This window comes from Manis javanica, chromosome 12, assembly GCF_040802235.1.
Source record: "Manis javanica isolate MJ-LG chromosome 12, MJ_LKY, whole genome shotgun sequence".
Classification (NCBI taxonomy): domain Eukaryota; kingdom Metazoa; phylum Chordata; class Mammalia; order Pholidota; family Manidae; genus Manis; species Manis javanica.
In genome coordinates, this window is record NC_133167.1 from 38,748,381 (window position 1) to 38,770,426 (window position 22,046).

Genomic DNA, 22,046 nt, shown 5'->3' on the forward strand with positions numbered 1-22,046 from the left:
GTGAAAAGTAATGTTTTTTTTTTTTGCCTGAATAGTTTATTACCTGGGCTGAATTTGACAAATGACAAAAGACTATTTTTTCTCTAACTACTGCCCTTAAACCATGTCAAATCTCCATTCTGACTCTTGATGGTATCTTGGGTAAACCCCTTAGCTTTCTTCTCTTTTTTAAAAAATCCAGGCCAAATCAACACCTTCACATAAAATCTCGGTGTATACTTCCCCCCTCCTGCTCTCGGGCCATTCCTGATACAGACAGCATTTAGGTGTGATAAATGATAAAGGTGTCATTTCAATCTGTTGTGAGAGATGTAGTAACTCAGTGATGCTAGGGAAATTACTTAACTATACACCCAAATGACTAAAGGACTAAATTAAAATATAAAACCAATAAAGAACTAGAAATAGGCACTGTCATGTGAATTGACTGGGAACCTGCCATGGGAGACGGAGCATGGATGGCTCCTTGGCTCTCTTCTACCTGCTTCCCCACCTCCCTCCTGTCCAGTGGTTGGGTAGGGCAGAGCTTAGGGGAAGAGGCAAAGGCCCTACTTTCCGGGCACCAGTGTGGTGCTCTCTGGGCTAGTACTGCCTTGCCTGCTGTCCTGGCCAGCTTCCAAATGCCTGCTCTCCAAGAGGAGCAGATATGCAGGTCCCTTGGGTGCTCCAAAGGGACACTGTGCCATACAGTCCCCTACAGAAGGGCACTAATGGGCCTACCTCAGTCCTCACCCACACAGGAGTCCCAGGAGAGCTCAAGGCCACTTATCCTCCACATTGTCCATTTGGCCCTGGGGAAGCTTACACATTTTTTGCCATGACAAAGGCTGGGGGTGCTACTTACTATTAGTTTCAGCCATCTTTCTGCCTTTAGAAATCTGAAACTAGAGGCAAGAATCAGTCCTTGATCAACATGGCCCCCTAAACTCAAGGGAACACAGGCTGGGTAAAGCTCCTGAGATTTGGGGCATTATCTGTCACAGCAGCTAACAATTTCCTAACTAGCATACAGCGTGTATTTTCCAGAAATTGTTAAAGAAAATCAGTCTTATTAATACATAATAGTCATTCAGTATTAAATATTTTAGAAAATTAAATATCAAGAGTAATTAACTAAAACACTCTTTTCAAGAGAAATTCTTCATTCTGAACAAGCTATTTTTATCAAAATACCTTTAAAATGGGACAATGATTTAGTGATATAAAATGGCATATCTATGATCAATTTTCTAAAATAGGTAATTATTCAAAATTTACTATGGCTCTAAAACCAAATACTCGAGTATTTAAAGAATATTAGGTCTCCTATTTCAGGTAGTTCAAAATATAACATTCTTAGGAATATAATTCACATTTAATATGTAGATTTCTATAATACTTACAATAATATAAACACTTTTTCCAGTTCCTGTTGGTCCTACAAATACTGAAGGCTTCTGATGGGTGGTCAACAATTCCATTAGTGCAGAATATCGAATTGTGTCCAGAGTTGGTACAATGATTTCATTAAACATCACATCCTTAGGAATTGGAGGAGCATCTGCCAATTTCTTTATCCATGGTTCCCATTTACCTATTCCCTATTTATAATAAACAGCCAAATTTGAATGTTATATTATAAAATACTTTTAAAAGCTCCTTTGTCCTGTGCTATTGTAGAAAATGTCAAAGACCAAGACCAAAATACTGATATTTATACCTTTGTTTTTATTCTTTAAAATACTTCCCCCTGAGTTTGAAAGTTAAAATTTAATGTTAAAATAAGGAGACTCTAGGCTTTTACATGAATAAAAATGAAATGGCAATGCTGTAATATTTTTTATCCCAGGGAACCACTGATGCTGTCAACTTAAAGATCAATTATTTAGGTCAAATGTTAGATTCTTTAATGGCATTGAGAAAATTGGATTAGTTAATGTGTTTAAGAATAAGGAATTTTATTCAATAAATATTAACCAGTATAGAAATTTTTTCTACCTAGAATATGAGCTACATATTGCTTAACTTTTTTTAAAGTTCATTTTATTATCATTAATCTACAATTACATGAAGAAGATTATGGTTACTAGATTCCCCCCCTTCACCAAGTACCCCTCCACAAAACCCATTACAATCACTGTCCATCAGTGTAGTAAGATGCTGTAGACTCAATACTTGTCTTCTCTGTGTTGCACATCCCTCTCTATGCTCCTCCCCCCACATTATACATGCTAATCATAATGCCCCCTTTCTTTTTCCCTGCCCTTATCCCTCCCTTCCTACCCCTCCTGCCCAGTCCCTTTCTCTTTGGTAACTGTTAGTCCATTCCTGGGTTCTGTGATTCTGCTGCTGTTTTGTTCCTTCAGTTTTTCTTTGCTCTTATACTCTACATATGAGTGAAATAATTTGGTACTTGCCTTTCTCTGCCTGGCTTATTTCACTGAACATAAAACCCTCTAGCTCCATCCATGTTGCTGCAAATGGTAGGATTTGTTTTCTTCTTATGGCTGAATAATATTCCATTGTGTATATGTACCACCTCTTCTTTATCCATTCATCTACTGATGGACACTTAGGTTGCTTCCATTTCTTGGCTATTGTAAATAGTGCTGTGATAAACATAGGGGTGCATCTGTCTTTTTCAAACTGGAGTGCTGCATCCTTAGGGTAAATTCCTAGAAGTTGAATTCCTGGGTCAAATGGTAAGTCTATTTTGGGCATTTTGAGGAACCTCCATACTGCTTTCAGCAACGGTTGAACTAATTTACATCCCCACCAGCAGTGTAGGAGGGTTCCCCTTTCTCCACAACATGGCCAACAATTGTTGTTGATTGTCTTTTTGATGATGGCGGTCCTTACTGGTGTGAGGTGATATCTCATTTTGGTTTAAATTTGCATTTCACTGATGAAAAGCACTGTGGAGCATATTTTCATGTGCCTGTTGGCCACGTGAATTTCTTCTTTACAGAACTGTCTTTTCAGCTCCTCTGCCCATTTTTTAATTGGATTATTTGCTTTTTGTTTGTTGAGGTGTGTGACCTCTTTATATATTTTGGATGTCAACCTTTTATTGGATCTGTCATTTATGAATATATTGTCCCATACTGTAGGATACCTTTTTGTTCTATTGATGGTGTCCTTTGCTGTACAGAAGCTTTTCAGTTTGATATAGTCCCACTTGTTCATTTTTGCTTTTGTTTCCCTTGCCCGGGGAGATATGTTCATGAAGAAGTCACTCATGTTTATGTCCATGAGATTTTTGCCTATGTTTTTTTCTAAGAGTTTTATGGTTTCATGACTTACATTCAGGTCTTTGATCCATTTCGAATTTACTTTTGTGTATGGGGTTAGACAATGGTCCAGTTTCATTCTCTTACATGTAGCTGTCCAGTTTTGCCAGCACCATCTGTTAAAGAGACTGTCATTTCCCCATTGTACGTCCATGGATTCTTTATCAAATATTAATTGACCATATATGTTTGGGTTAATGTCTGGAGTCTCTAATCTGTTCCACTGGTCTGTGGCTCTGTTCTTGTGCCAGTACCAAATTGTCTTGATTACTATGGCTTTGTAGTAGAGCTTGAAGTTGGGGAGTGAGATCCCCCCCACTTTATTCTTCTTTCTCAGGATTGCTTTGGCTATTCAGGGTCTTTGGTATTTCCATATGAATTTTTGAACTATTTGTTCCAGTTTGTTGAATAATGTTGCTGGTAATTTGATAGGGATTGCATCAAATCTGTATATTGCTTTGGGCAGGATGGCCATTTTGACGATATTAATTCTTCCTAGCCAAGAGCATGGGACGAGTTTCCATTTGTTAGTGTCCCCTTTAATTTCTCTTAAGAGTGACTTGTAGTTTTCAGGGTATAGGTCTTTCACTTCTTTGGTTAAGTTTATTCCTAGGTATTTTATTATTTTTGATGCAATTGTGAATGTAATTGTTTTCCTGATTTTTCTTTCTATTGGTTCATTGTTAGTGTATAGGAAAGCCACAGATTTCTGTGTGTTAATTTTGTATCCTGCAATTTTGCTGTATTCCAATATTAGTTCTAGTTGTTTTGGAGTGGAGTCTTTAGGGTTTTTTATGTACAATATCATGTCATCTGCAAATAGTGACAGTTTAACTTCTTCTTTACCAATCTGGATTCCTTGTATTTCTTTGTTTTGTCTAATTGCTGTGGCTAGGACCTCCAGTACTATGTTAAATAACAGTGGGGAGAGTGGGCATCCCTGTCTTGTTCCCGATCTCAGAGGAAAAGCTTTCAGCTTCTCGCTGTTCAGTATAATGTTGGCTGTGGGTTTATCATATATGGCCTTTATTATGTTGAGGTACTTGTCCTCTATACCCATTTTGCTGAGAGTTTTATCATGAATGGATGTTGAATTTTGTTGAATGCTTTTTCAGCATCTATGGAGATGATCATGTCGTTTTCATCTTTCTTTTTGTTTATGTGGTGGATGATGTTGATGGATTTTCAAATGTTGTACTATCCTTGCATCCCTGGGATGAATCCCACTTGGTCGTGGTATATGATCCTTTTGATATATTTTTGAATTCGGTTTGCTGATATTTTATTGAGTATTTTTGCATCTACATTCATTGGGGATAGTGGTCTGTAATTTTCTTTTTTGGTGGGATCTTTGCCTGGTTTTGGTATTACGATGATGTTGGCTTCATAGAATGAGTTTGGGAGAATTCCCTCCTCTTCTATGTTTTTGGAAATCTTTAAGGAGAATGGGTATTATATCTTCTCTGTATGTCTGATGAAATTCCCAGGTAAATCCATCTGGCCCAGGTTTTTTTTTGTTGGGTAGTTTTTTGATTACCACTTTAATTTCTTTGCTGGTAATTGGTTTGTTTAGATTTTGTGTACCTTCCTTGGTCAGTCTTGGAAGGTTGTATTTTTCTAGGAAGTTGTCCATTTCTTCTAGGTTTTCCAGCCTCTTAGCATATAGGTTTTCATAGTAGTCTCTAATAATTCTTTGTATTTCTGTTGGGTCCATCGTGATGTTTCCTTTCCCATTTCTGATTCTGTTGATGTGTGTTGATTCTCTTTTTCTCTTAGTAAGTCTGGCTAGAGGCTTATCTATTTTGTTTATTTTCTCAAAGAACCAGCTGTTGGTTTCATTGATGTTTTCTATTGTTTTATTCTTCTCAATTTTGTTTACTTCTTCTCTGATCTTTATTATGTCCCTCCTTCTGCTGACTTTAGGCCTCATTTGCTCTTCTTTTTCCAATTTCGATAACTGTGATGTTGGACTATTCATTTGGGTTTGTTCTTCTTTAAATATGTTTGGATTGCTATATACTTTCCTCTTAAGACTGCTTTGGCTACATCCCACAGAAGTTGGGGCTTTGTGTTGTTGTTGTCATTTATTTCCATATATTGCTGGATCTCTATTTTAATTTGGTTGTTGATCCATTAGCTATTTAGGAGCGTGTTGTTAAGCCTCCATGTGTTTGTGAGCCTTTTTGCTTTCTTGGTACAATTTATTTCTAGTTTTATACCTTTGTGGTCTGAAAAGTTGGTTGGTAGGATTTCAATCTTTTTGAATTTACTGAGGCTCTTTTTGGGGCCTAGTATGTGGTCTATTCTGGAGAATGTTCCATGTGTACTTGAGAAGAATGTGTATCCTGTTGCTTTTGGGTGTAGAGTTCCATAGATGTCTATTAGGTCCATCTGTTCTAGTGTGTTGTTCTGTGCCTCTGTGTCCTTACTTATTTTCTGTCTGGTGGATCTGTCCTTTGTAGTGAATGGTGTGTTGAAGTCTCCTAAAATGGATGCATTGCATTCTGTTTCCTCCTTTAGTTCTGTTAGTATTTGTTTCACATATGCTGGTGCTCCTGTGTTGGGTGCATATATATTTATACTGGTTATATCCTCTTGTTGGTCTGAGCCCTTTGTCATTATGAAATGTCCTTCTTTATCTGTTACTTTCTTTGTTCTGAAGTCTATTTTGTCTGATACTAGTACTGCAACACCTGCTTTTTTCTCCCTATTGTTTGCATGAAATATCTTTTTCCATCCCTTGACTTTTAGTCTGTGCATGTCTTTGGGTTTGAGGTGAGTCTCTTGTAAGCAGCATATAGATAGGTCTTGTTTTTTCATCCATTCAGTGACTCTGTCTTTTGATTTGTGCATTCAGTCCCATTACATTTAGGGTGATTATTGATAGGTATGTACTTATTGCCATTTCAGGCTTTGGATTTGGGGTTACCAAAGGTTCCAGGTTACTTTCCTTACTATCTAAGAGCCTAACTTAACTCACTTAGTATGCTGTTACAAACACAATCTAAAGGTTCTTTTCTATTTTTCCTCCTTTTTCTTCCTCCTTCACTCTTTATATATTAGGTATCAAATTCTGTACTTTTTGTCTATCCCTTGATTGACTTTGGGGATAGTTAATTTAATTTTGCATTTGCTTCGTAATTAGCTGTTCTACTTTCTTTACTGCAGTTTTATTACCTCTGGTGACAGCTATTCAACTTTAGGAACACTTCCATCTATAGCAGTCCCTCCAAAATAGACTGTAGAGATGGTTTTGGGAGGTAAATTCTCTCAGCTTTTGCTTACCTGAAAATTGTTTAATCCCTCCTTCAAATTTAAATGATAAACTTGCTGGATAATGTAATCTTGGTTCCAGGCCCTTCTGCTTCATGGCATTAAATACATTATGCCACTCCCTTCTGGACTGTAAGGTTTCTGCCAAGAAGTCTGATGTTAGTCTGATGGGCTTTCCTTTGTATGTGATCTTATTTCTGTCTCTGGCTGCTTTTAACAGTCTGTCCTTATCCTTGATCTTTCCCATTTTAATTACTATGTGTCTTGGTGCTGTCTTCCTTGGGTCCCTTGTTTTTGGAGATCTGTGGATCTCATTGGCCTGGAAGACTATCTCCTTCCCCAGATTGGGGAAGTTTTCAGCAACTACTGCCTCAAAGACACTTTCTATCCCTTTTTCTCTCTCTTCTTCTTCTGGTTTCCCCATAATGCGAATATTGTTCCGCTTGGATTGGTCACACAGTTCTCTCAATATTCTTTCATTTTTAAAGATCCTTTTTTCTCTCTGTGCCTCAGCTTCTTTGTATTCCTCTTCTCTAGTTTCTATTTCATTTATTGTCTCCTCCACCTTATCCAACCTGCTTTTAATACCCTACATTGTGTTCTTTAACGGTTGGATCTCTGACCTGAATTCATTCCTGAGTTCTTGGATGTCTTTCCGAACCTCCATTAGAATGTTGATGATTTTTATTTTGAACTCCCTTTCAGGAAGAGTCATGAGGTCCATATCATTTAAATCTTTCTCAGGAGTTGTATTAATAATTTTACTCTGAACAAGGTTCCTTTAGCATTTCATATTTGTATATGGTGCCCTCTAGTGTCCAGAAGCTCTATTCTGGAGCTGCTGAGCCCCTGAAGCAATGTCGGTGGTCGCAGGGGAGTGTTACTGGTGCCAGGGGGCAGGAAAGAGCTGTTCCCTGCCTCCTGGATGCTGTGCCTGTCTCCACTGCCTAAGCCAGTGGGCCAAGCACACAGGTATAAGTTTTTGTCCTAGAGTAGCCGGATATGGATCCCTGCTTTCCACAAGCAGCCAGAATCCCCATCTCCTGAGGAACTCTGCCTGTATTAACTTTCCCCGACAGTCATGCGAGTCTCATGAAAGCACCATGAAATGTAGGTTTGTGCTCCCAGCGCAGATCTCTGGAGCTAGGTATTCAGCAGTTCCAAGCCTTCCACTCCCTCCCTGCTCCGTTTCTCTTCCTCCTGCCGGTGAGCTGGGGTGGGGGAAGGGCTCAGGTCCGGCGGAGCCACAGCTCTGGCACATTACCCCATTCGGTGAGGTCTGCTCTTTTCTCCAGGTGTGTGCAGTCTGATGCCGTCCTCTTTCCTGTTGCTCTCTCAGGATTAGTTGCATCAACTATATTTTCTAATTGTATCCAGTTTTAGGAGGAAACCTCTGTCTCTCCTCTCATGCTGCCATCTTTTATCTCTCACCTGATCTGCTTAACTTTTATAATGGTATTTACTACATCAGTTTACCATTTCAAGTGAGATCTTTTTCTTTAAATTGCAGTTAAAAAAACACACAAGTACAATTTACCTTTGCTATTTTTAAGTGTACAGTTCAGTAGTGTTATCTATGTCCCCATTATTGTGCAACAGATCTCTAGAAAAGACTTCTTAATATGAAATTATTATGATGATTAATTCTATTATACTATATCTTTGTGCTTAGCCTGTAAACTAAAATTTTTATTTGCTATGATAGCATTTATAACAGAAAATTTCAAATATATCCTGCTAAGTCTCCTTCTTTTAAAAAATACCACTGCCCTTTCTATTCTTACAGAATCAAATTCAAGCTTCCGGTCATTCAAAGCAATTCAGAATTCAGACCCATCCTTCATTCACATCCTCATGTGTTCCCAGAGCCAAGCCTCACTGATAGACCTACTGGCTTCAAACATACTCCAGTTCCCTGGGCCTTGACACATGGTACTCTTCTGGCCTTGAGTGTTACAAGGCACTCTTCTGAAGAGGTAGGAACTCACTGAGGGCCGGAATGTGCTTTATTCATTTTTGTATCCTCTGACACTGTGTTGTTCATATAGTAGAGATTTTTTGAGGAGGCTGAATTACATCAATCTGAAATTATATTGCAAAGAAATTTCTAGAACTTTCTAGAAATGATTAAGAAATAACACCCTTTCCATATCTTGATAATGTTTTTTAACATGTATTTTTTTGCCACTGTATGGGGAAGGAAAAATTAAGAATCAGACAACCTGGAATGGACAGTCATTTAGAGATTGTGTGGCCCTGGGAAAATTGTAATATCCCTGAACTCAAATTCCCTCAATGATAAAATTTGTAAAATAATCCTATCTTTCCTATTTTACTGACACACTGAGAAAGAAAACAGAAATGATTGTAGTAAAGTTTAACAAACTACAAAGTGGTCTAAAAATGCAAGATATTGTTAGTAATCTGAAGTAAAGTTTGTAAAGATACTATCTTATGGTTGGCAGGGTAAAGAATCTCTTTTGAGGTAAGCATCCCAATACATCTCAGAAGCCATAAAAATTTAAAAATTGATACAGTAATTCCTTTCCTAGGAACTTAAATAATCAGATATGTACACGATGACTGTGTATATTCAGCAAATCAGAAAAACTAAGAAACAACAAAAACAGTTCAATGCTCAAGAGTTGGAAACTGAATACATCATGGTCCATCCAGATGGTAGAATAAAGAGGCTTTAGAAAAATATTCTTAAAGAAACATTGATGAGATACAAAGATGTATCGTAATTAAGGGAAAAGAAGGCCATAGAACTACTCATTAGGCATATGTTGTTATCCCAACTTCACTTGAATTAAAATAGGTATTCCTAAACTTTGTCCTTAATATGGTACTTACGGGAGCTGTCCCACAAAAACAAACAAGTAAACAAAACCACCCAGGTTTTATTGTTCAATCCACTTGGCAAGTGCTGAATTAACACTAACCCAGTTGCTTCCCTGCAGAAGTCCTTAGTGCCTGCGATGCTAACATGCCCCACCAATTTCCTAGAGGTGTCCTTGAACAGTATGTGCCTAATGTTGGACTAGATGTCATAATGTGTGATTTTATTTAATGAATACAATTGGCCCATCAGGTATTATAATTTATCTCATTTTATCAATGAGAAAAACAAGACTCAAGGAGATTAAATAACTCATCCAAAGCTATACAGAAAGAAAATGGGTTTACCAAAACTCAAACCCAGGTACGTCTGGCTTCAGGGCACCTTTCCCTACTCCATGCATCTCTGAAAGTAAATGGTGGTGACAAGGTGGCCAGAGAGCCATCATGTGCTGTGTGTCTCAAAGGGGACTCTGCCTGGCTGACAGTTGCAAATCTTGCTTCAGAACTCTTACCTCAGTGACAAATTGATAATCATAAATTGTTCCTTTTTCAGGAAATGGAACTGTTAATGCTTTTGAAGATGTTTGTCCATCACCACTCAGTAATTTAAACTTATTTCGAGTTAGTTCTGAAATTGGACCTTCCATTAGTTCTCGAAGAATCTCATTAAATTTCAACCGGTCATCATCTTTACAGGAAGCACCAACGGACCAGATTAATGAAAACAGAAAAATGCCCTGCATTGGGGAGGTGAGAAGATGGACTGCATTAAAGAATAACTTTAGTCTATCTTTGAAGCTTAAATCAAAATCAGCAAGATTAATATCTTTGAAAGGATATGCATAATGGTAGGTTATCTCAGTATTTTATAATAATTGTTTCTCTCTGGCAACTATTTAAAATGTCTTATTTTTCTGTCAAATTGCATGTCTTACAAATTCTTACTATCAGAGATGATAATCCAGTGCAAAGTGTAAATTCTAGCCATAGTGACACTTAGAATGACTAGTTTGGTAAATGATGTGCTATTTTAGGTATGTGGCAGGACCTTGATATTAAAAGGAACATTGAGATAACTTTTGATTAAAGTATAAAGGCACATTTTAATAAGAATAGTTAGCCCACAACATGCTCTTTTTTAAATTTAAATTTTGATTACAGTGTTTTGTTACAAAGTTGAAAAAAATTCATATTCTTTTATTTACCTGTTGTACTAATTATCTCAGCATTGATTGAATACCTAGAATTGCTGTCATGCAAGCTTTCTTCTGACTGGACTCAGGCAGAGGAAACAGTGCAGATGCTAAGACCCACCACTGACTGAGAAAACCTGTTTGTTTATGCTAAAATCACATCTCCTTTTCAATGCAAAAACTAAAACACATTCTTGATTATGCTCATGAAAGTTGTGGACTCTCTGACATTGTTCACTTAAGTGGATTACTCTGACACTACTTCTCTCTGGCAACCATTTAAAATTAAATTAAAAATTGTTTCATAAAATTTAAGCAAGAAGAGTAATATATTGACTACCATTAGCAATTGGAAAAGTTACCATTAGCAGTATATAATATTTTATTGAGTATTCAAGTTCTGTTGATAATTTTCTTATTTAGAAAATAAGTTTACAGATGATATATTTTCTTGTTTTCTTCAATCCAAATATAAATTTAAACACATATATATTTTAAACATTTATATCTCATGAGAAAGGAAAGAAAGTCAAGGAAAAAACAATGAATTACTAAGAGTTTGAGTTTGAATGAAGGTGAATCTCACAGTCAAATGGTCATTGACATTTTGGGGACTGATCATTCCTGAGGCCAGTCATATTTCACAAGATTTCAGTAGCAGATCTAAAGCGATCATAAACTCCACCCAAACCTCATGAGGCAACAGAACTGCCAGTCCAGGAACTTCCCTATCAGCATTGGTGTTTGGGGCCTGACTTAGTCTTCGCTGTTCAGTTACCCACTCATCATTCACCCTCCAATTGCAGGCGAGGAGTGAGGTACATTAACTAGAGAGCCCGGGGAAAGCAGTAGATGTCTTTCTGTTGTAACATGCAAAGAACGGTTGACTTTACCTCAAGTAAAGAGTAAGTTTCTCGATCATTTCTGTCTTTTACTTTGACTTCATCAGCAAAGTTATCCATAAAACAGTCTATTAGATTCATTAAAGATCGTACCAAGTTTGTATCTGAAGTAGGAGATAACTCCTGAAAAATCAGGGGGAAAAGTCCATAAAAATTAATTTGGATTAGGTACTAATCAAAACAGCAACAGCTAATATTGATTGAACCTATTTAGTTCTAACAGTCATAGTATCTTTGAAAAGGCACTATGACTATAGTTCTAGTTTCACAGGAGGAAAACAGAGGCACAATTAATTCCCTGGTCTCGAGTGTGGCAGCGGCGGAGGTCATGGCCATCTCATGAGAGCTTTCTTCTGACTGGAACATTGAGGTAGTGTGCACTCTTCAGCCACTTTTGTACTGACTCCCAAATTCAAAAAAGCTACTGTTACACATTCAGTTAATTTAATCAAAGACATAGGTTCTGTTATACCAATTTTTAAACCAAAACACTAAAAAAATCTTCTGAAGAATTTGCTTCTCTAAAATGTGTAAAAAATTTGACATCTTTAGAAGTTCGGACAATACATATAGTAAACCAATTCCTATGAAAAGCTCCTAGAACCACACAGCATATAGCAAGTTGTCAATAAACTTTCTTCTTCTCTCCAAGCTCTCCTTCAACCTTTGAAGTCATATTATTTCATTGTTAACATGTAAAAATTAACTCTTTGAAATGGATTCTCTGAAGGTCAGAAGCAGCTAACTTCATATTCAGCCACTGTCCCAGTAGAAGCAGGCAGAAATGACAGCTGAGTTTCTGACTAAGAATGGGAGGAGGTGTTACTGATGCAAAATTAAATATTTGTAGTAACACAAATTTTTATTAGTACAAATAAGACAGATTTTTATTACTACACACTTAATAACCAGCTTTCAAAATTTCCTCAGCAGAGGACAAAGGTGCAGAGTACAGTTTAGAAAGCTTGCATTAAAAGTGCTTTTCCCCCAGTTTTGCTACCGAGAGGGTAAGTTGTTAAATGGAAAATTCATTTATATTTCACTCCTGCATTCTCTGACAATGCCAGGGTGGCATAACCCTCAAAATTGATACATGAACTGTTTTTAAAACGTATCTTCAATAAATTTCAGGGGTTGTTTCATTTTGTTTACAGTGAAGCTTCTTGAAAGAGCAGTCTATACCCACTGTTGTGCTGGATGTCCCACATGCCTCAAATAACTGCCCTCGGGTGGCCTTGCTTCTCTCCTGAGAGTGCTTGGGCCAGCGTTCCCCAATGATCTTTAATCACCAAGTCCGACAGACATGAGCCAAACTTCCTTTTGGTAGTTTCTGAAAATGCTAACTACTTGTTTCTCAAAATGCTTTCCTCTTCTTGAAATTGTAGCTGCATCTGGGATTCTATCCTTGCTCTCTTTTTCTCTCTGGATTTTCCATTGAAATAATGTCCACTGGCATGATTTGAAATTCCACTTTCCAGATACGTACCTTGAGCCAAACTTCTGCCTCCAGCTTTTTGGTTATATTTCTAAGAGCAGTAGAAATACCAGTCCTGCGTCCCTATATTTGTTCCAGAGCCAAAGTCATCCTAAATGTCCTTTGGTTGACATCCCCCAAAGTAGAAATTAGGCATATATTTCCTATAAATTTCCAGCAGTAGTGTGTAGAGCCTCGTGGGAACTCCATCAATTCTCAAGAGGCAGGGAATTTCCACTCATACTCTCCCTTTTCTCCCTTCTACCTTTCCTCCTATTTCTACCCCCAGGGTGTACTGAAAGGAAGAAAAGTGGATTTGCCTACTTTAGGATCTCTGTCAATCCCATTACCAGGGACTGACCTACCTCCCTGAATTCCAATTTTATTTAGCCATCAACAGTAATGCCTACAGAATTAGATGCACTCATGCTAAAAATAATGGATCACTGATTCAGTATGCCTAAAGCAGTAAGATGTGTCCCTCCATTATTACTCACTGTCCGTTCTTCAGCTGTCATAAATGAGCTCACTTTTAAAAACTGACCTTTTCCTGATTATAATATATATTTATCCTAGAAACTTTAGAAAATAAAGGAAATTTTAAAAAAGGAAACCAGTTAAAATATAATCGTCCATCAGAAATAAGAGACAATATTTTAGGATATTTTCACCCAAATATGGTTAAGTGAACCTTTGAGATTTACTTTTTAAAGGGAACAGATTAATATCCATACATTTTCTCAAACCCTAAGATGTTTTGGAGGGTAAGTATACAAACTAAAATCTTTTTTACTTTAATCAGAAAACTGATTTTTAGTCAAACAGGTAAGAAATTTTAATAGCTGGCAATTAATAATAAAACAAATTAAATTAAACATACTTGGTTAATTTGGATTTTGCATTAATTTAAAAAATTTTTAAATCTACATTCCCCTTACCTTTGTATGCTTTCTAATAAATTCGACAGAAACAGGAACCATTCTGTCAAATAAGCCTATTATGAATTCCTTCTGAACAGTACTGATCCCAGCAGGTAAAAGATTTACCCAAGACAGCATCAGTGGTCTCCAGCCTAACATGTGAGGCTCCATGTAAATCATACCACATCTGGAAACCTGGAAAAACAATAATTGTTTACCATTAAGGCCATGCTTATAAAAGAAATATGACATAGTACATTTATTTTTTATGACCTTCAGAAAACTCTTGAAAAAAAGTTTAATTTTATATGATTTAATGATTTAAATCATTCTACCAGTATTTTTCATTTAAAGTCAAAGTTACTAAGTGATAAAAGCATTCGTAAAATTTCAAATTTTAAGTAGATGTCAAACATTGAGAACTTACAGTGGCAGGAGAAGCAACTTCTAAATCCATTGGCTCAAAAATAAGATTCATTTGTGGTGACATCTGAATAATCTCACCACTCATCAGACATAGCTTTTTGTTGTCATCCAGCACAGTATTCATATTCTCAATCCATACTGCATCTACTGGCCCATCAAAAATTAACCATTTTCTATCTGGGGTCTGGTGAATAAGGGGGAAAAAATGAAATAATGATAATGAAAGGAAACAGCTCGATAGCATGATTTCATAATTTAAAAATGTAACTCCTAAAATTAATTTATCTTGAAAATGTAAAGGCATCTTTTGAATAAGTGTTCATGTGTGTGCATTCATGTGTGTATATACAGTCATTACAGAACCCTGTATATGCCACACACAAGACAGAAATACAGCAGCTTTTCCTAAGATTCCATCTTCTCCCATTTCTGAACTCTTATATAACATGCTTTACAAAGTACTATAAGTAAGAAATTATAATTGCCAGGGAAAACAATTTTCATTTGGATTATCTAACTCCTTATAGTATTGTGTACACACAGATCGATTACTCATGTCAATTACTCTGGTCAAATTTTTTATTTCCTCCACTGAATGAATGAATTCACATATATACACACCTCTTCTTGGGCTGAATTGTCTCGTGGTGATACAGGACATTAGTATCAATATAATATTCACAGTCCCACACTGACAAATATGAAAATATTTGCACATTGTCTGGAATACAGTAAATGCTCCATAAATATTAAGAAGTAGCCAGGTATTAGCCAAGCCAGAGAATACAAAAGCTGACTCTTCTTTCCAGATCCTTATGAATCAGCCTTTTTGTGCACACAGATGATGCTTTGGTTCACCTTCAGCAAATGTGAACTCAAGTTGAAGCAGTGAAGGGTGTGAATCCATCTTAACACATTCTCAGGCCTTGCAACCAATTGCACAACCCTACAAGACAGTGGGCCTGCCGTGGGGTCAGGCCACCCACACCCACACTCCTCAGCAGCCAGCTCTGGCTGCACTTAGAAAGTAAGGAGGAGCCCATATCCCAGAGATTACCTGGAGGTCAACTTTTCCTTTCCATGGTGGCTTCCCATCCCTGGGGCTCTTCACTTTGAGAAACACTGCGTGTAATGGTGAAATAGTGGGTTTCCCATCACTTGTCATTTGTCTTTAATACTTACCTGCAATATGACTTTGATTAGCTACTTAACCTCTCTGAGACTCAGTATTTGCGGGGCAAAGCTTCCTGGAAAATGTAATGTAATCTATATAACTGAGTATAAAATGGGAGATATCACATGATTATTTCTGTATCCCGTGACTGCATATATTATCTTGAGACTTCATATGTTAATCTGGGTCAGAGTGCATCCACTGTGACAAGAGAAGACCCGAGAAGTCAATGGTTGCAGACCTCTGTCTGCCCTGCCTGTGCTTCATGATTACTTTTATCCTTGACATTACTAGTAAAGCCTGATACTGGGCAAGATCTCTGCCCCATGAGAGCCAATCGTTGTGTTACTCACTGTCCAAGATCCTTCAGTGGGTAAGAACAGAGATGAGATTTTTATGTTTTTCTAGTCATTACAATGACTTATGAATCATGATCAGCTGGGTCCTTAAGTGAGTAAAAAGCACCAAATTTAGGATGTATGGTAGTCAGAATAAAGGAAGCATTTATATAAAATAAAAAGATCCAACCAATAAATTAAATGCCTCCAGTGTAGGCCCCTTTTCCTTTAAGACCAGCCTTAGCCAACTGTCACCTACGTGATCATACTGGATGGAGAGCCTGCTGACATATGGCAACCAAGTTAATATTTATTGGTCTGTGGACACTTTGTAAGAGTTGGCGGCAGTCACACGGCACCATCCAGGGAAGCACCCACTCCCATTCACGTCAGCAGCTGGCACATCCCTTGCCTCTCGTGCTTTCACAGGCAGCCCATTCTTTTCCAAACATGCTAGAGGTAAAAGTGTTAGAACTTTAAGGCAACGTTTTGCAAAGGTCTGCAATTTCTCTCTAAGCACCGGAGTACATCAGAGGCAGCAGCCCCAGGGGAGCAATGGCAGCACGATACGGAAGCAGAGGATGGATCCTGTCCTTCAGCTGCTCCCCTTCCTGGGTCAGTTAGCCTGAAAACAGAGAACCAGAAATACTTCCCCCGTCCTCTTGTTCCCTCCCCTCTCTTCTGTACACACCAGGGCAAAGGTGCGGGCGGCGTGGACTCTGCCATTGTTGTTAGTTGCAGCACTGTTCTTCACAGATACACTGCCAGACTACCCATTAATGTGTTTAAAATATATACATTGAGCCACAAAATGTTTGAAGCAACTGAAAACAAATCAGTAATTGGTCAGAAAGAATTATCTTACCAAATATGCATGTAAAAGTCCGGGTACTTACCGCTGAAGAAGCAAATGCTCTAAAACTGACAGCAAGGATTCCATCGGACCACTCGTGGGACACAACATCGAACTGTCCATACAGCTGACCCATGGTGACAGACTTAGGGTTTAAAACAATAATCTGAACCTTGTTTTCTTCCATTAACCCCTTATTGGGAAAAAAAACCCATTTATTTATGTAGAAGAATATTGTATTTATTCACAGAAAACATGATTGTGTATGCAGAAAATCCTAAAGACTACAAAGAAACTATCTGAAGGGGTGTATTTATCAAGGTTCCAGCATACATATAAAAAAACTGTATTTTCTATATAACACCAATGAACAATTAAAAAATAAAAATTTTTAAATACCACTTAATATAATATTAAACACTCATAACTCTTAGAAACAAATTAGCAAATATTGTGCAAGATGTATAAATCTAAAACTTGCACAAAATGGGGGTTGGCAAATATTTTTGTAAAAGGTCAGATAGTAAACATTACATATAGGCTTTGCAGTTTACATTTGGTGCATCACATATTCATCTTTTCTTTCATTTTTTTTTTAACAAACCTTAAAATTGTTAAAACTATTCTAAGTTCATTGGCATTATAAAAACAGGCTTTGGGCCAAATTTGGTCCATGGGCTTTAACTGGCTGACTCCTGCTACAAAACATCTTCTGGGAGAGAATTAAAAGATCTAAATATAGGGAAATACATACCATTCTCACAAAGTAGAAAAGTTAATATTGGCGAGTTGTCAGTATTGACCAGAACTTGGAAAGCTGGTGTATGGAATTACGCAAGAGATATTAATACCCTTGGGGCATAGGCTTTTTTTATGTTTTTGATTAACAGGGCTTATATTTTTTAGAGTAACTTTAGGTTTACAGAAAAATTGAGAACTACAGAGATTCACATATATTCCTTCTGGGCACTCCCTGTCACCCCAACACAGTTACCCCTATTATTAAAGTCTTGCATTGGTGTGTCCATTGTTGTGACTGATGGACTGAAATTAACATATTATTATTAACTAATGGTTTACATTAGTTTCACTCTTTGTATTTTACATTCTATGGGTTTGGCCAAATGGATAATATCATGTATCCATCCTTACAGTATCATACAGGATAGTTTCAGTACCTAAAAATCCATGGTGCTCCACCTGTTCATAATCTTTCCTTTTCATATATAACAACATGACAAGTTCAACTCTTCCCAACACTGCCTTCCACCCGCTACCTCCACAACTTGGGATACAAACTACCTAACTGAAGAAAAGATGAGGGAGTAAAAGCATGAAGCAATAAGATAAGCTCAAGGTCTTTGCTGTCTTCTCCATGCCCAGTTAGGAAGAGGACAGCAATGTGTCATCTTAAATTCAGAAGTATGGGAAACCTCTAGGATAAAATTGCTGCAGCCAAAGCAGTTTTTGTCCCAAATGCAGCAAAGCTAGTGAGACTTCACAATGAAGATATGATTACAAACCTTGTATAGGCCGCAAACATTGAAATATGTGAAGCAAAAACTATTCGAAGTACAAGGAGAAGTAGACAGAAAGGCAGTATTAGTTGGAGAATTTACAACAGTCTCATTGCTTTAGCATATCAAAGCAGACCAAATTGTGATGTGTAGGTCAGGAATTTTGAATAATATAATAATTATTATTATGCACATGTACCTATGTATGTATTATCTAATACACACACATTTCAATTCATACCACTGGCCGTCAGTAGTAAATCTAACCACCCAAAAAATAAAATACACTCTCTGAAAAGTATGAAAAGAAAACCACTGGTTTATTTTTCACAGTTTTAGACTTTTTCTACATAGAACACGTATTAACTTTATAATTTAAAAAATTTTAAAGAAAAAGTTGCAAGGCAAATCTGTGGCATACCCCTTATGCTGGACTTGCTGCTTGCTTCATATTACTTCTCTAACTGTATTTTCTCTGACTCATTACTTTTCATGGTTATAAATTGCTGCATTAAAGCATACTTTCTATTTTGCACAAAGCTGATTATAAATAAATTAATGCATTAATAACACACTTACCTTTTCACATATATCATTTAATGCTCCAGCTAAGACACGATATGCACTGGTTTTTCCTCCAAATGGTTCTCCAACAATCATAAAACCATGACGTACAATCATCATCTCATATATTTGAAGAATCTTCTCAGAAAAGAATCCGGTCATTTGCAAATTCATGGAGTCACAGTTGTCTTTGATAGCTACTAGCAAATCATTGTAGTCTGGTTTTGGTAACTTCACTCCAGGAAACAAATCTGAAGTAATTCCCTGATGATAGACGATTTAGGGATTTACATTATTTAAGTTCTCTCTCTGCATATATGTATGTTTACATATATGTGCATATATATGTGTATATATATACATACACATACACATACAAATGTTTCTCTATTCTCATATTTAATATTGATAGAAACAGAGCCATTAAATAATAGCTCAATAGTATTTTTAATAGCTATATAGAGGTATGATTAATATACAATGAACTATATATATTTAAAGTGTACAATTTGATAAGTGAAACCATCAACTCGGTCAAGATAACATCTTCATCAGTCCCAAAAGTTTCATTGTAACTTGTTACAAGCCTCCCTTCCTCCCCTTCTTGCCACCTCCTACCTACATCCCCAGGTGACCACTGATTTGCTTTCTGTTACTATTTTTTTTATGTATTGTGTAAAATTTAATACAGATGAAATTAACCATTATGTGTACTACTTTTTTTTGGCTCTGGCTTCTTTCAGGTGGCATAAAGATTTGGAAATCCACATATCACAGCATGTATCAAGAGTTCACTGTATTGAAGTATTCCATTGTATTAAAGTGCTACAGTTTTTAGATTCATTCCTCTGCTGATGGATATTTTCTTTCTTTCTAGTTTTTGACTAATACAAATAAAGCTGCCATGAACATTTGTACAACTCTGAATGGACAACTGTTTTCATTTCTCTTGGGTGAATACTGAGGAGAGGGATACCTGGAGAATATGGTGGTCATGTGTTTAACATTTTAGGAAACTACCTGCTTTCCAAAGTGGTTGCATTATTTTACATTCCCCCCAGCAGTATATGAGGATTCCAATATTTGATATGATTAGTCTTTTTTATTTTAGCCATACTAATAGGTGTGTAACAGTATCTTACTGTGGCTTCAGTTTTGCATTTCCTAATGACTAGCATTTTTGCATGTGCCTTTTTACCATATGTATATATTCTTTAGGGAGGTGTCTGTTCAAATCTTTTGCCTATTTTTAACTGGTTTATTCTCTTAATGGTAAGCTTTGACCATTCTTTAAATATGCTGCATACAAATCCATCATATATCTAATTTGCAAATATTCTTCCTAGTCTGAAAATTCCTTCATTCTTTTACTAGTGTCTTTCAAAGAGTAAACTTTTTAATTTTGAGAGTCTGTTTTATCAATTGTTTTATACATTGTGCTTTTGGTGTCGTATTTAAGAAATTTCTGCCCAATCCAAAATCACAAGGGATTTCTCCTGTTTTCCTCTAGAAATTTTATAATTTAAAATTTTTAACTTAATTTTATAATTAAGTTAAAAAGTTGGAGGATGAATGCTGATTTCAAAGCTTATTATAAAGACAGTGTCACACTAATATAAAGATAGAAAAATATATCAATAAAACTGGATAGGGAACCCAGAAACAGATCCCACACACAAACAATTCATTCTCAACAAAGGGACAAAGACAATTTAGCAGACACTAGATGAGGTAGTTTTCAACAAATGATGTTAGAAAACCTGGATTTGCCAAAATAATTAACTCAAGCCGTACCTCATATATTTAAAAATTAGTTCAAAGGTATTTTAATCATTGTAGTGGGTAGTATTTTCACCAGTTTATTGTCCTTCAAAAACTCATGTCCTCTCAGCACCTCAGAATGTGACCTTATTTGGAAAAAAGGACCATTGCAGATATAATCAGATAAGTTAAGATGAGATCATATTGGGTCCTAAATCCAATGATTGGTGTTTTTATAGGAGAAAGAGGAGGATTCAGATACAAAGACACAAAGGGAAGAATGCTGTGTAATGACGGAGGCAGAGATTGGAGTAATGCCAAGCGAAGCCAAAGAACATCAAGGGTTGCCAGTAGCCAACAGGGGATGAGAAAGAAGGTGTCTTTCCTAAGCCTTCCGTGGGATCCAGCACCTTGATTTCAGAGTTACAGGAGAGAACAAGTTTCTGTGTTTTTAAGCCACCAAGTTTGGGGTGCTTTGTGTGGAAATTATAGGAAACAGATACAATTATGTAATTATGTGATTGGAAAGCAATATCATTCCATATTTAGTGTACATATGAATATATAAAGTTAATTTCATGGTCTAAGAAACGTTACTTTATAAACTGCTAAGGCTAATTTATAAGTATTACAGCAACCTATGTGACAAATATGACTTCTTTTCACTCTGAAGGGAAAAGTAAACATTAAGAACTGCAAAATGTGAAAGCATACATTTGAGCTGTACTTCAGAATTTATGAATTACCAGTTTAATTACCCCTGCATTTAATTATTTAAATATTGTTATGGAGAAACTGGTATCAGTTCATCAAAGCAATAAGTTTCCTCACAGCAAAGGAGAGACAAAGGCCGTGCAGGAGAACGGTTACGAGCACACTGCAGCCTTGCTGAGGCAGAAACCCCCTTCCCCGTGTACTGCAGTACATGGTACTTAGCCCTCTGGGCCTCAGTCACCTCTGTAAAACAGGGACAGGGAGAGCACCTGTCCCCCTGGCTTACTATGAGCATGAAGTGATTATTTTAAAGCCCTTACAAAATAGTGCCTGGTCCACAGTAAGTGCATAGTGTTTGTTAAATAAACAAAAATATCTTCTTATACTATTCCATTTATGGTTATCCTCTAAAGAAGAGGACAACTCTCAGCCATGACCATTCTCCCACCACAAAGAGCTGAAAATATGTTGTCTTTTCATTGTCACAGTGAGAGGAGTCCAGAGACACTTGGTAGGGTTTGGGGGGCAGAGACGCCAAATGGTCTGCAGTACATGGGACAGCCTATTACAACAAGGAATTGTCCTAATTAAGAATGGCAATTATGACCCATTTGTGAAATATTACTCCACACATATTCGCTGAATGAATATACAACTACAAGAGGATATCTCTGGAGAGGTAGTTTTTTCCACTCTATAAAAAATACCCACATATAAATAAATAATGCTCTTATTCCTGGAAAATCTATACAGTCTACTAGTACCAAGGAAAATGAAGAAACATTTTAGGAAGAAAATCTGAACCTATTCCTTATAGATTTGTT

The 22,046-nt window shown here is 36.8% G+C and overlaps 1 protein-coding gene across 6 annotated transcripts in view; it reads right to left on the minus strand.

The window, feature by feature from the left end:
* Nucleotides 1–22,046, minus strand: part of DNAH7 (dynein axonemal heavy chain 7) — a 234,954-nt gene that overhangs the window by 102,338 nt on the left and 110,570 nt on the right. For all 6 annotated transcript variants that reach the window (XM_073218408.1, XM_073218412.1, XM_073218409.1 and 3 more), the window contains 7 exons: nucleotides 18,763–19,011; nucleotides 16,710–16,859; nucleotides 14,303–14,485; nucleotides 13,894–14,070; nucleotides 11,473–11,604; nucleotides 9,899–10,123; nucleotides 1,383–1,580 (listed from right to left, as the gene is read on the minus strand). In XM_073218408.1, coding sequence (XP_073074509.1) covers nucleotides 1,383–1,580; nucleotides 9,899–10,123; nucleotides 11,473–11,604; nucleotides 13,894–14,070; nucleotides 14,303–14,485; nucleotides 16,710–16,859; nucleotides 18,763–19,011 — 1,314 coding nt within the window. The remainder of the gene's footprint in view (nucleotides 1–1,382; nucleotides 1,581–9,898; nucleotides 10,124–11,472; nucleotides 11,605–13,893; nucleotides 14,071–14,302; nucleotides 14,486–16,709; nucleotides 16,860–18,762; nucleotides 19,012–22,046) is intronic.